The sequence below is a fragment of the Natator depressus genome, chromosome 9, assembly GCF_965152275.1.
Source record: "Natator depressus isolate rNatDep1 chromosome 9, rNatDep2.hap1, whole genome shotgun sequence".
NCBI classification, from domain to species: domain Eukaryota; kingdom Metazoa; phylum Chordata; order Testudines; family Cheloniidae; genus Natator; species Natator depressus.
This window is the reverse complement of record NC_134242.1, coordinates 80,371,167-80,386,510: the sequence shown is the minus strand read 5'-3', so window position 1 is coordinate 80,386,510 and position 15,344 is coordinate 80,371,167. Positions and strand designations below refer to the sequence as shown.

Below are 15,344 nucleotides of genomic sequence, written 5' to 3'. Positions count from 1 at the left end.
TAATACACCCCAGAATGATATTAGTCTTCTCTGCAACTGCATCACATTGACTCATATTCAATTTGTGATACTACTATAACCCCAAATGCTTTTCAACAGTACCACCACCTAGCCAGTTATTCCCCATTTTATAGTTGTGAATTTGATTTTTCCTTCCTAAGTGAAGTACTTGGCATTTGTCTTTATTGAATTTCTTCTTGATTTCAGACCAACTCTCTAATTTGTCAAGGTCATTTTGAATTCTAATCCTATCCTCCAAAATGCCTGCAACCCCTCCCAGCTTGGTGCCATCCACAAATTTTACAGGCAGACTCACCACTCCATTGTCCAAGTCATTAATGAAAATGTTGACTAATACCAGACCCCAGACTGAACCCTACAGGGCCCCCTAGATACACCCTCCCAATTTGACAGCGAACCACTGATATTTTATAACTGCTCTCTGAATATGGTCTTTCAACTAGTTGTGTACTCACCTTATAGTAATTGCATCTAAACCACATTTCCCTAGTTTGCTTATGAGTGTGTGTGACTACGTCACTTGTGTGGAACTACGTCAAAAACCTGTACATAGATAAGCTTGGTAGAATTTGATTTTTTAAAATAATTTTACAGATAATAGTGTTTATTTGTAATCATTTTTTCAATTTTTATGGATTTAAATCTTCACAGTTGTACAAAGTTATCACATGTCAAAATATACAAAGTAAATATCCTTAAATCAAATCCTTAAGTTCTCAAGCAACATTTTGCTTACTTTACCTGTCTGATAATCAAAATTTCAATTATGGAAATATTTTTTGTTGGTTTGTGTATGTACAGTGAAATTGATGTTCACTGATATTTACCGGTAAAAAATCTAATTCTTCCAAGCCTCAGTATAGAGGGGCATATGTCATAAGAAGGCTGAGTACTTGTCCAAGTTCACAAAATGAGTTGATCATCCCCAGAGGAGGAAGAATTGAAACACAACAATAAGTGAAGAGGCTGTCAGCTTCAAGAGATGGAGTCTTGAGTAAGGAGCAAACCATAAACTAGTTAAGAGAGGCCTGTGCAAGGAAACTGGTAATCAACTGCATTAGTGGCTCTAGCACTTCCTCATTGGCTTTCTCCAGTCACGGCAGACACAGATCATAGTTATCCCCTACCAACTCTAAAAATAGCAAGTGAAGCAAAGTAGTTTTTGCCAGATGAAACTAAGTATTTGTCCTACAAGTCATTTAAATGAAAATTTTAGTAGGTGGTCACTAACTCTGTGTTGTTCTGTAGGTGTGCAACTTGACACACATGGGGTCTGATATGCAAAATTAATGAGCATTCACAACTGCTACTGAAATCAGTGGGAGCTGTGGATGCTTAGCATCTCTGATAGTAAGGTATTAGCATAAATTTGGTAGACAGGAGATCCTGAATTCTAATTCTGCCTCTGCCACTAATTCAATGCGTGGCCTCAGATAAGTTTCCACCATCTGTAAAAAGGGGAAATTCTATGAATCTTGCTGACAGATGTGGAGATAGATTCTGCAGCGATGAGTGGTCCAGTAAAGGCCATGAGGGAATAGTTAATTTTGTATTTGGTACAGGGTTTCAATGGTATGCAGTAAACAAGGCAAAGATCACACATTGAATGCTGAGGATAAAAAGATACCGAACAGCTGCCTCATTCCCTGATCACCATCCATCCTGTACACTATATGCAGGGGTCTTGTGGAAAAACTAGTATACGATGCCATTGAAGATCATACCATAATGCATATGCAAAAGGGGCAGAATTAAGGTGGCATAGGCATTTCCTATCTTTTAAAACTGAAAGTGTTAGGCAACCTAAACATACAGGTTGCAACTAGCACCCACTATAATATCAGCTGAAGAACATGATGTCTATCTAGCCCTTAAAATGCACAGGCAAAAGGTTAGCAGAAGAATCAGTACAAATAGCAAAAAAACTTGATAAAAAAAGGCCTTGGTGGAATCCGGATATCCATATTTAGTATTGTAGCATATTGCAGGCCACCTTAAAGTCCTTTCTAGGATCACCACGGTGCTAAGGTTTTATGCCCAATATTTAACAAATTTCTTGAGCCTATTAACCCTCAAGTAATTACATTCAGGGAAACTGGACCTGAAGGTTAGATGGGAATAAGAACAATTATCTTCTGCCCCATTGCAAGTGGTAGATAATGCCAAGATTCCAAAGTGGCTGGCAACCTGTCAAGATACGTTATATCATTTGTACCAGGATCATACATAATAACCATCCATGAGGGGCAGTTCTAAAGGAAGAACAGAAGACATCAAAATAAAACCCAAGGAGTAGAATGAGTCTCTGCGTCTCCCTCTGTTTTTTTTACTGACTAGGTGAGCTTGTATTACTTCTGTCAGAACAGGAATGCTATTAGGAGCATTCTAGGCATCTTCAAGAGACAAACAAGCCTCCTGGTGACCTATCCAACAGGCCACTTCTGAAAGGTATTGTTTCCAACAGAAGAAGTGTCTTTATGATCACAAAGTGACTAAAGTTCAGAGATAGCATGTATTGACAGAGTCCATTAAGAGGCACAATAGTTCTCATTTGCCAGGGGGCCAGCATCACCTACTCTGACCTTCTAGAGGCTATTTGAGTTTTATTAATTGACTGTGCTTATTAACCGGTTGTATTAGTTTGAGGTGACTTAAGATGTAAGAGTGACCTGTATCACATGACTGGGACTAGGAAATAAAAACCACTATACCAGCATTTCTATTTGTCATACCTTTCTTATTCAAAGAGGTTGGGAGGGGGGATGAGAATATCAATAATAAGATCATGCAGTTATATAGGCCAAATACACAACTTGATAATAATGAATCATTTAACATATTGCTTTCTTTTACCCCTGACTTAGACATCACTAGTTGGCAGATTTCTTGTAGGTATCACACTAGAGCTGGGTTGTGAGAAGGGAACTGAACGAGAAGCAGATCTAAGGATTAGTTCAGTGAAGGCACTGATGCAATACAGGCATTAGGGAAGAGAGCACAAAGACAGTTGTGGGAGAAGTAAACAAGTGTGTGATTGAGGCTAATTTTTATCTAAAACATGCTTTAAATACTAACTGCATAATTAGTAAGACATGTGCCTATCATTCCAATCACTTTGCTGCTGTGTTACATCCCTTTTATCGCCACCCTTTGTCCTTTTTAGGCTGTATGCTATTTGGGGCAGGAACTTTGTATTTTTGTGTTTTGAAAGCTCCCAGTACACCACAAAAATATAAATAAAAGAATGCCTTGGAGAATGTCGTCATCATGAGGATCTCCATCAGCACAAGCAGAAATTCTGTGGTGCCATGGGACAACCTGTACATAAATATTAGCTCAAACCAAACCAGATTTGGGGATTTACAGATAGACACAGTATCAAACAGGGCTTTGGAGCTGTGCTCTGTCTTTGCTCCAGCTCCAGGCAAAAACCTGCAGCTCTGCTGCTCCGCAGACTCTGCTCCGAAGCCCTGGTATCAAATCTAGTTTTGGTTCTATCAGGATGCAAGATCCTCTTATTTCCCATGCCTTTGATTCAAACCATTAGATCACACCACAGAGAGAAATGCATTGTCTTTTAACAGTCCGAACACAAGCTCAAGATGAAACATGGTTTATGGAGTTCTACAATACACAAATGTGAAATACTAATAATTCCCCATCCCAATTAGTGTGTAAGATAACTTATAATTTGTACGCAGCCTTATGTTCAATTTCTTCACTGGTAAGAAGTGGCCTATTTTTAAACAGTTGACATAACAGTGGGTTATGCTGCTTGATCATTCTATGTATTATGATACTATAAAATACTGGCAAAATTCCTGGATTTATTTAATTTTGTTTCAGATTTTCTAATTATAAAACTTCTGAACTGCCCATGGTAAAAACTGTAAAAATCAAACTCAGTAACTCAAATTTTTAAAATGTACAATACAACATAGCCATACGTCCCCTCTCTGCAGTACAGTGTGGGGACCCAATGGCTGAGTTGAACCCAAGAAGGAATATAGTAAAATTGTGGGGCTAGACACTTAAATCATCCATTGATTCTGTTGTCTTGTAGTGTTTAAAAGTTAACCCAGGCAGGAAATATTTTCCGTCTTGAGCAATGAACCTAAGGTATCAAGTGCTGGTTAGCTGTTTTTTCTGCAGACAATAGATAAGTGAATTTCACGTGTCCAGACAGGGTTTTTGGTTGGCCCAAGTTGCTGGAAAATAGGATATTTCCCAGCCTAAGGCAAAGCATACAAAAAAGAAATAAAGATGTAAGGCAGCCAGGCCATAGTCACAAAGCCCTTAGGCAGGGAGCTACTTTTGTGGCATTATTCGTGGTACTGTTGACAGAGCAGCCTGAAGCCAAGAACTCTTCCTGATCACCTCCACCCACAGCGGCAGCATCAGCAGCATCCTCACCAGCACCGATCCGACGGCCCAGCAAGGCAGCCAGCAAGGACTCTGAGCGGTGCAGCTCCCCTCCCCGCGTCGCGGGGGGTTCCTGCCCACGCTCCCTCAGGCCCCCCTCCACCTGCCCCCCGCCCCCATAAGCCCCTACGCCTTACACGGTGATGTGCCCGGCGCCCCGTACCGCCACAGGGTCTGGCGCGTCTCGGGGCCGGGGCAGCTCCTGGCTCCTCACCACCGGCTCGGACTCCTCCTCCTCCTCCTCCAGCTCATAGATAGTGTCGAAGTCTGCCATATTGGGGAGCAATACGCTCATCTCCCCCCGCCCCCACCGAAACGCCCAGTGCGCGTGCGCACTGACCCGAGGGGGGGGGGCGGGGCGGGGCGGGGCTCGAGCCTCTCGTGGAGGGTGATAGGGAAGCCGTGGCGGGCGCATGCGCGTCCGGATCGGCTAGTTCCTAGTCCTGAGTCCCTCCATCTACCCCGGTTCTCAGCAAAGCGTGGTGGGGGCAGCCGCCGCCGCCGCCGCCGCCCAGGGCCCTGTCAGGTCATGGCATGGCAGCCAAGGTCCCGCCGCCTGTGTGTAAAGGGGGGCTGCCCCCCGTGGCCAAGGTGAGGGCGGCTGTGGGGTGTGAGCCCCAGCTCCCTCGGACAGGCGGGCGGCCAGCAGCCCCGCGAGAGCCCCGGCCGCTGCCAGGCGGGCTCAGCCCGGCCGTCCCGCCGTCGCCCGCGCCTGGTGCCTCAGAAAGCAGCGAGCCCTCCGGGCCTCTGGCGGAGAGCCCCGTGCCCTGGGGCAGCGGCGCAGCGCGGCACCCCGCGGTTCTGAGCGGCTGCCCGGGGCTGGCAGCATCCAGCAGCGGCAGCTCCGTGGGGAAGGAAGTGCCACCGGCGCTTAGAAACTCCTCCTGCCCTGCCAGGTGTGTGTGCCCCTTGCCGTACCAGTGACAGCTAGCGCTCGTGTAGGCTTTACAAAGGAGACCGTTATCAGCAGCCCTGTTTTAAGGGGGGGGGGGGGAAACTGAGGCACGGAGAGGCGAAATGACTTGCCCACGGTCACCCAGCTCCAGCTGGCTGGTGGTAGAGCTAGAAATGAAACCCAGGTCAGTTGAGTTCTGGTTCATTAGGTCACACTGCCTGTGTTCCTGCATGTTTTTGTAAGCATTTCAGTGCATGTCACCTCAAGGACTTTCTACAGCACGAAAGCATAGCAATCATGAGTCAATGCACTATTTATTTAGGTCCTGGATGAATAATATTAACTTTGAACAGATAACTGGCACCTCTGTGCCAGGGATCCAGTGGCATTCTCTGCTATTATCCTCTGGTTTGTCAGCATTGCGGTTTTTGGTGATTTATCTTTTACTCCTACCTTTTTCTGCCAGTGACTTGCCATTTAATTAGAGAGAGCTTGCATTCTTGGCCCACAACATCTGTACTGTCCACCACTGCTTTTGTTCATCCAGACTGAAGAGTTTTAGACAAGAAACTGGCTAGATAGCCAATGTGAGGAGGATGGGAAGGGGAAATAGTGGTGATTGTTCATGGGCTGGAGGCTATGTGGTTATCCAAGGGATAGAAACTGAAGTTTGGAGCAGCACTGGGGAAACAGAGAATCTATTGGAGTAGCTTGGAGCGTGAGCAAAGGGGAAGGGAGTAGCAATATTTTCAGGGGAAGGGAGGGCTGACAAGGAAATAAAGCCCCATAGGAAAGAGTCCAGGAGTAGCAAAAGTAGAGAGTAGCCATAGGTGAAATAGCTCCTGCGAGGAGGACCACTGATTTGTTAACATTTCCACTACTCTGAGTACTATTTAGTCAAAGTCCCAAACCATAACAACACTGTGGAGTATGACATACAATACTTGGCATACAGCATTCTGAAGATGCCTTACAATTAACATTCACAACACCCCAGCGGGTCTATATTAGACAGCCAAATGAATTGCAGCATGCAGTTCACTAGGCCACTAATGCCAAAGAGTTTACTGGACATTTACTATTAATCAGAGGCAATAAAAAAGATGAAAAAGGGAACCCTTGCCAGAGAGATCCAAAAGTGATGCCATGGTGAAGTCCCACTTTTGCTCCAGGTGCAGGAAAGGGGCATATTAGGGCTTGTCTACACTACCTGCCAGATTGGCGGGCAGTGATATAGTATAGTATAGACATGATAAATCGACCGCTGAGCGCTCTTCTGTCAACTCCGGTACTCCATGAACGAGGAGCACAAGCGGAGTTGATGGGAGAGCGTCAGCTGTCGACTTATCACAGTGAAGACACCGCAGTAAGTAGATCTAAGTACGTTGACTTCAGCTACGTTATTCATGTAGCTGAAGTTGCATACCTTAGATCGACCCTGCGTGGTAGTGTAGACAAGCCCTTAGATTCCTACCAGAGTGCTGTCTTCAATCACCATCTTTGCCTGGTTAACAAAAGTCATGTTTGAAGGTGCTAGAAGGAAGTAGCTCACTTTCCACTTCTTTCACCTCCATTTCTGGGAAGAGGGGGAATGGGTCTGCACCCCGAGCCTCCTTTTGTTTGTGTTTGGGGGTGTTCTCCATGGTGAATAGTTCCATTACCTGCCTTTGCTACTCTTCATGGTTTTCCAAAGTAGCAGCAAGGTGGAACCAGCATGCTTCTGGATTGTTTCACTGCTAGCTACCCACAGGGTTCTGAATAGCAAGGTGATATTGGCTAGAGTCTTGTCAGTTTCTGCTGCTTGACCAAACTATCAGCAGTGGAGATACAGAGCAGTCTGCTTGCAGACTTGGGAAGACAGCTCTGTAATGATTCACATTTGGAAAATTTTCTTCATAACCTAGGAAGAAAGTGTTCTATAATCATAGATTTTTAAAAGAAATGAAAGCTTATGTTATGGATTGTTTGATAAGTTAGACACCTGGGTAAGCTTTCCTCTTGTCATGTGCAAATAATGGATCGTTAACATTATATGTCATTTGTCAAGCACCATTTTGCTTACTTTACTTATCTGTAAACTTCAGTTAGTATTGATGGAAATATTTTTGTTGGTTTGTATGTGTATTGTGAAATCAACCTTTATTAACATTTACTAATAAAAATCTAACCCTCCCAAGCCTAGTGTTATATTACAATGGGGTAAGATAAATACCTGGTGGCTAATTTTGGTGGTGTTAACTGACCCAAAAGATATGACCATCTATTAGTCATAGCACAGAAAATCTTTATAATGCAGTACATGGCCTAGATAGGTGTAATGCAGCAATACTGTAAGTGTTATCCTTTATGTTAGACTTTCCTCAGCTCTGGCAGTTCTGGTGGACTGTCCTTGAAGCTATAGGCTTCCTGGTGTTATTTAAAATACAACTGCAGGGGGCAAAATCCTGCTCTCCTCTTGGCCAACATGACTCTCAGGAAGAAAAAAAGCAGATTCTGAGATCCAAGTTTGTGTGTGAGCTACTGCTGAGCAGCAGAATAATTCCGTCTTGGAGTTGTTTCAAGTCAATCAGTGGAACAGTTTAGAACCAGAGCACTTATGTTATGTACTAGCAATTTCCAGCCTCAATACCTGCAGAATACTAATTTATTGAACCAAACTCACTCATTTAATTAAAGATATTGCCTCACCCACCTTGTGTCTCTAATAAAACTAAGTGTCAGAGCAACAGCCAGCACTCTTCATACTAATGCACACGACAGATGTTTAGAAGATGTCTAATTAGCATTCAGTTGCAGGTAGAAGTGTTGAAAGGAGTGTGCAACAAGTGTGACTGGTCAAGAATTGTGGCTTCATGGGAAAAGTAGCTAGCTGCTATTACCTTTGCAGTACAGGTCTGTAATAACCTGTGTGAAAACTTGTTAGGATTGTGTCCAGTTCTGGGTGCCACATTTCAGGAAAGATGTGGACAAATTGGAGAAAGTCCAGAGAACAGCAACAAAATGATTAAAGGTCTAGAAAACATGACCTATGAGGGAAGGTGGAAAAAAATGGGTTTGTTTAGTCTAGAAAAGAGAAGGCTGAGAGTGGACATGATAACAGTTTTCAAGTACATAAAAGGAGGGAGGAAGAAAAATTGTTCTTCTTAACCTCTGAGGATACGACAAGAAGCAATGGGCTTAAGTTGCAGCAAGGGATGTTTAGGCTAGACATTAGGAAAAACTTCCTAACTGTCAGGGTGGTTAAGCACTGGAATAAATTGCCTAGGGAGGTTGTGGAATCTTCATCTGTCAGGGTTCCCTCCCCACTCTGAACTCTAGGGTACAGATGTGGGGACCCGCATGAAAAACCCCCTAAGCTTATTTTTACCATCTTAGGTTAAAAACTTTCCCAAGGCACAAATTTTGCCTTGTCTTTGAACACTATGCTGCCACCAACTGATTTAGACAAAGAACAGGGAAAGGACCTCTTGGAGTTCCTATTTTCCCAAAATATCCCCCCAAGCCCTTACACGCCCTTTTCTGGGGAGGCGTGAGAATAAAGAAGGTGAGCACAAACCAGCCTTGGATTTTTAAGACCCAAAAACCCCAATCAGATTCTTAAAAATCCGAACTTTATTATAAGAACAAAAAAAGATAAGAGAACAACTCTGTAAGATCAGAATGGAAGATAATCTTACAGGCAGTCAGATTCAAAACATAGAGAATCCCTCTAGGCGAAACCTTAAGTTACAAAAAGACGCAAAAACAGGAATACACATTTCCTCCAGCACAGCGAATTTCACAAGCCAAAACAAAGAAAACCTAACGCATTTCCTAGCTAGATTACTTACTAACTTTACAGGAGTTGGAGGGCTTGCATCCTTGATCTGTTCCCGGCAAAGGTATCACACAGACAGACAAAATCCTTTCCCCCCCCCTCCAGATTTGAAAGTATCTTGTCCCCTCATTGGTCATTTTGGGTCAGGTGCCAGCCAGGTTACCTGAGCTTCTTAACCCTTTACAGGTAAAAGGACTTTGCCTCTGGCCAGGAGGGATTTTATAGCACTGTATATAGAAAGGTAGTTACCCTTCCCTTTATATTTATGACACCATCATTGGAGATTTTTAAGAGCAGGTTAAATAAACACCTATCAGGGATGGTCTAGATAATATTTAGTCCTGCCATGTGTGCAGGGGACTGGACTACATGACCTCTCGAGGTCCCTTCCAGTCCTATGATTCTATGAAAACTACCATGTCAGAATATTTATTAGTGTGGATGGATGGGGCTTCCAACAATGTGTGTCCAAATTAACTTTCTCATTTTGCAGGGATAAGGGATTGCTGTCTACCACCTGGAACCACAGTGCCAGACAGGTGAGGTTTCAGATTAAAATAAAGGATTAAATCAAGAAATTATTGCACAAATTTGTTAAAAAAAAACCTGGGAAGTATTATGCTAACATGGTCTTAGAAGCTATTGAAATTGTGAGGCAAGTTGGAGTGGATAAATTATTTTCTGGTTCTTCTTAGAACAAATATATATATTTGAATGGGAAAAATTAGTGGGTGCTCCCCTCACACCCCACTCCACCTCCACCTCCTCCCGTACCCGCTCCTCCGCCTACTTCCCAGTGTTTCCCGCCCAGCCACCGCCAAACAGCTGTTTGCACACTCCAGGAGGGGGGGAGAAAGGAGCGGGAACATGGCACACTCAGGGGAGGAGGCGGGGAAGAGGCGGGGCTGGGGATTTGGGGAAGGAGTTGGGGCGGGGACTTTATGGAAGTGGTGGGAAGAGGCAGATCAGGGGTGGGGCCTCATGGAAGGGGTGAAGTGAGGGCAAGCACCCACGGAAAGGAGGGGAAGCCTATGTGATTATGTAGAGAAATACTGGAGCTTCCTGTCCTGGAATTAATATTGCATTACGGTTCTCACTTTTCTTGATGCTTATTTGCATTAACTCTAGAAGACCTCTCTTCTGAATTATTTTTTCATTATTGTATTTTTTAAAACTATGCTCCCACAAAAAGCCTCAGCACAGAATCACACAACTGGATCTTAAATTTCATAGATAACGAACGAGTCCAACAGTTTACGCTTATCCCACAGGGCAGGGGTTCTCAAACTGGGGGTTGGGACCCCTCAGGGGGTCGCAAGGTTATTACATGGGGGGTTGAGAGCTGCCAGTCTCCATCCCAAACCCCACTTTGCATCCAGCATTTATAATGGTATTAAATATACAAAAAAGTGTTTTTAATTTATAAGGGGGGGGTCGCACTCAGAGGCTTGCTATGTGAAAGGGGTCACCAGTATAAAGGTTTGAGAACCACTGCCATAGGGTGATTATACATCTTCATATAGGTAGATAGTGCTGAAGTAATAGAAGTGTATCTTTAGACTCAGTACACATTTTAAGTTTGATAGATGAGCCATTGTAAACTGGGAGATCTCTTTGCTGAGGGGGCTGCAAGGGATCACTGGAGCTGGGTATGCCTTACTTATGGTGCAGCAAACTATTTTGTTAACTTTTTAACTTTAAAACAGCCTTTTTGGAAAATGCAGTGTTGGTCCCAGGATATTAGAAAGACAAAGTAATATCTTATTACCTTTTCTGTTGGTGAGAGAGACAAACTTACACCAAACTCTTCTTCAGGAAAATAGCAGGTAATCTGCGTAGTATCAGAAAGGCATATAGATCTGGGTATCCCCTATCATTTTCTGCAAGCTTTGATTAAAAGGGAAAAGGAATGAATGGATTTGAATACAAGAACAGAAAGTAGAGGGAGTTCTGTTTTGTAGCATTACTTCTTTAATCCCTTATGTGACAAACTCTGGTGAGATCAAAAAGGCTTGAGGCACCATGGCAACTTGTTGGGTGCACTGGTTAATAATAGAGTCCAGATTTAACATTTTTCAAACAAGGATGGCTTAATTAAGGGGGGAAAAGAGGCCCAGATGATTTCTTGACCTTACTCATAGACAAGAGTCATGCTACTACCGTAGCTATTCTGTCAGCTCTCTAGAAGTCCTCTCACACAGTATGAGTCTCATGAGAATGAGAGCCTGTGAGTTTTTATGGTGTCTACCTATCTCATCAGGCCACACAGTTAAAGCCACAGCCATCATTTATCAATGAGAAACTACATCCTGTTTTTTTCACTGGTGCCTTTCATTTCAGCCCAGCTATGCTTCCCTATCTTTTTGCTGAAAACAAACCAAATTAGCTCCCTGGGAACATGGGCCCATATCCTCAAAGGTGCCTAAATACCTTTGAGGATCTGAGCCATGGTCTTTAATGCCTGACATAATGTGGTGTTACAGGCTGCTGTAAACAGGAATTGCAAATCGCACCTCACAAAGGGAAAGGGAGGCAAGTGAGAAACAGACTTGAGGTTTGCTGGGGGCTGGGAAGATAGTATATTTACATAGGAGGTCATATAGGGTTTTCCTGTTACAGTACAAAAGTAAAAAAAAAGAGACTAGATAATATCTTAAAAGAATTTCTCCACTTCAGAAGTTCCACTCACAGAAACCTTTACACCAAGGCATAGCTCAGTGCTCTACACAGCTCAGTCCTCAGGAGTAAATCTGAATGTCTTCTTGTCCCTAAAAACCCTTCCTCATTAAAAATTAAAAAAAAGAACCCAAACCCAATACAGGAGGGAGAGCTCTCTGACCTGGTATTCACTATCCCATCACAGGGGCCTTGGGTTATTATTAATAGTAGAGATTAATTTACATGTACAACAATGAATCTGGGCTGCATAGTACCTGGTAGTATGATATAGTTAGGAGTATTGAGGGTGGCAGGCAAAGGCATTCAAAAGTTAGCTCAATTGTTATATGAAGGAGTAAGTAGATCTGTGAAAGAAGAGTTGATGTCATGGTCGGTTTATAAAATGGGGAAATGCTGAATGCCTTTTTTTTTTAACTTATTTCATCTTCATGGACAGGTTGAGAGCATAGTTCCTCTTTACAGTTTAGTTTATGGCAGAGCCATAAAAACATCTACTGATTACCTAGTAAAATAGGTACATGTTTATTTTTCTCAGCACAATGTCCTTAATTAGTAGTGAACTGAACAAGACTATTAGGAAAATGTAATATATAGATTATTCAAATTTGTACATTCCTATACTACTTTCATACACTTTCTCAGGTACAGTATAGTCAGGGGAGAGTAATTTTTGTGTCTGTGGAATAAAAGTTTACAGTGGCAGGTGTTTACAGTACAGGGAACTGTACTATAAGGCCAATAGGTGAAGACCTAAGGGGAGATTTTCAAATTGCTGCCTAGGATTTTACCACTTTATTCTGAATGGAAATTGGATTGTTAAACCCCTACTTACAGTTGCTGGGAGTAGTCTGTTAGAACGTGGGACAAGCTGGTATCTTTCCTAAACATTGCATAATTTCCTCCTCTTCCCCTGGAAAAACATGAGCATAGTGAATCACCAGAAATTCATATATGCTGCTATTATTTGAAATGTTCTAACTTTATCCCTGATTACGACAACATTCATTGTAATCTCTGCAAATAAATATAAGGGACAGTCATAAGACAAAAAAAAGGGGATGTTTTAACTGCCTTAGTTGAGTTAGTCTAACAATAATAATAATTTACAAAAACTGTTAAAATAAGTTATTTTGGTTGCAAAGTCAAAGACTTGAAAATTAGGAAATGCCAGATTTACAGTTATCCATACAGTCTTACTTCTGTCCCCTTGTACATCCATCCTGTGCCTTGAATGAGGCAGGTTGTGATGCTGGCAAACCATGTGTCAGTTTATGCCAGGGTCCCCCTGCCTCAACTGAATACTGACAAATACATAGCTGGAACCAGTCTGGTTCACTTTTGTGTTAGTACTGTGTTATTAAAATAGGTGTTAGAGTTACAGAAATGTGCTTATTGTTTAGACTTCATTGAATGCTTGTGAGTTGCTGCATGCATTAATGTCAGTTATAACATCTCTGTACTGCAAGGTAACATTTGAGCATTTACATTATAAGCCTCTGCAACTGTGTAAATCACCAGACAGGAGAGAAGCTTTAATTTGTGTGAAATACTAGTCTCTGGCAGAAGATGTTGTGACCTGCACGACAAAGAAGGCCCATCGACACCAGAGCTATTGTGGAACAACAGAGAACAAAAGACTTTGTTGATGGCTCTCCCATTCCTCCCTCACCTGCCCATGAAGAGGAGAAATGTATGTGAATTCCTCCCATCAGCTGAGGTTGCAATTTGAAGCAGAAGGGGGAAAAGAATAAAAAGGCCTAACAAGGAGGAACTGCATCTCTATGGCACTTGGACTCTTGAGGACAAGGTTGTCTAGGCATAAGCAAGATATACAGTATGTAGCCTGGGTTAGCCCTAAAGGACATATAGAGCTTGCTTATAGAAGCTTCTATTAATTTTATATGTTTACCTGCTTTAATTTTGTAAATAACTCTCGTTTCCGTTTAAATAAATATTTAGTTTATTATAGGATTTCTACAAGAGTTGTCTTTGGTGTGAGATCAAACGTGCAATTGACCTGGGGTAAGTGACTGGTCCTTTGGGACTGGAAGTAACCTGAATGTTGTTGTGATCTGTGGTGCAAGAGACCATCTATCTGACACCAAAAGGTAAGTTTGCCTAGTTGACAAGATAGATCAGAATACTTCCACGTCTAGGCTGTTATAGTGCCTGAGGAGTTTACACTTAATACTTGGTTGGTGAAATCTAAATATAGAACTCACAGCCAATCTGGGGTTTGTGCCCTGGCTCTTAACAGTCTGCCCTCAGGTTGGCACTCATGCTCTTGAGTTGTTGTAGGACAGCTTGACATAAGGGTCCTCTGAGAAAAATAGCATGTGATCATATAATTAAAAACTGTATCATAACAAGTATGCCCAAGGAGGTAGAATGAAGGTTGCATGGGCAACCTATATTCTAGCATTTCTTTGAAGCGCTTGATTTTGCAACCTAAGTAACTTTCTTTTAATGTTGTTTTCTTAATCTAATTTTGTACATTTTTAAAAAAGGAAAAAGATGCAAACAAATTCTGTGATGTACAGCTGTAACAATCTCCACATCATGCATGCTCAGCAGGGTTGAACTCTGAAACTTCAGTGCTCATTGCTACCACTTGAACTGCAGGACTAACTACATTAGTTGGAGGTCGGAAAAGGCTGTTATCCCACTGCAGGGAATGGTCTCCTGGGGCAATGTGCTAAGTCCTGGGAGTTTACATGGGAAGACTGGCCCAGGTCTCTCTCTCTCCCCCACTTCACAGTAAGTTATGGGAGAACACTACTGGGTTCTCTCCCCTATCCCCATTGCTACAGCTACTCTAGCAACTACCAGGTGTTCCACTTCCTAGTGCAGTGTGTGCATCTGCTTGCACAGCTTTGGAGGTGGCAAGGGCCAGGCTCTTTAGAATTTTAGCCCCAGATCCACAAAGGGACTTAGGCATTGCACCACTCAGCGTCATGGCACCTAACTTTTAGGCAACTAGAAAATCACAGGAACACCATGGTGATCCACAAAGCCATTGCCTAGACTCCCGATACAATAAATGGGGAGAAATAAGCACCTAAGAATGCAATACACAAAAGCCAGCACACTAGGTGGGAAGCCACCTAAGCTAGCCATTGGGAGGTAAATAATAGCCCACATGGATTTGTTAAGAACAAATGCCAAGCCAATCTAATTTCCTTCTTTGACTGGGTTACTGGACTACTGAATGTGGGGGAAGCTGTAGATGTGATATATCTTCATTTTAGTAAGGCTTTTGACACAGTCCCACATGACATTCTCATAAACAAACTAGGGAAATGTACACTAGATGAAATTACTCTAAGGTGGATGTATAACTGGTTGAAAAGCTATACTCATAGTAGTTATTAATGGTTTGCTATCAAACTAGGAGAATGTATCTAGTGGGGTTTTGAAGGGGTCTGTCTTGGGTCTGCAAGTAGTCAATATGTTTTATTAATGATTTAGGTAATGGAGTGGAGAGTGTGCTTACAAAATTTGCAGGGGGGA

At 42.7% G+C, this 15,344-nt stretch overlaps 1 protein-coding gene and 1 long non-coding RNA gene across 3 annotated transcripts in view; one reads left to right on the top strand and one right to left on the bottom strand.

Annotated features, from left to right (window-relative positions):
- Nucleotides 1-4,738, bottom strand: part of LOC141993601 (cysteine-rich hydrophobic domain-containing protein 2-like) — a 29,792-nt gene extending 25,054 nt beyond the window's left edge. Inside the window, exon 1 of the mRNA XM_074963150.1 lies at nt 4,581-4,738. Within this exon, the coding sequence (XP_074819251.1) occupies nt 4,581-4,738 (158 nt within the window). The remainder of the gene's footprint in view (nt 1-4,580) is intronic.
- A 115-nt stretch (nt 4,739-4,853) lies between these two features.
- LOC141993599 (uncharacterized) lies at nt 4,854-13,653 on the top strand. Of its 2 annotated transcripts, none has more exons than XR_012640899.1 (3): nt 4,854-5,034; nt 9,649-9,694; nt 13,328-13,653. It is a non-coding gene; the product is annotated as an uncharacterized LOC141993599 (long non-coding RNA). The 2 variants fall into 2 exon arrangements; XR_012640898.1 differs by lacking the exon at nt 4,854-5,034 and adding an exon at nt 5,119-5,339.
- The last annotated feature ends 1,691 nt before the right edge of the window (nt 13,654-15,344 follow it).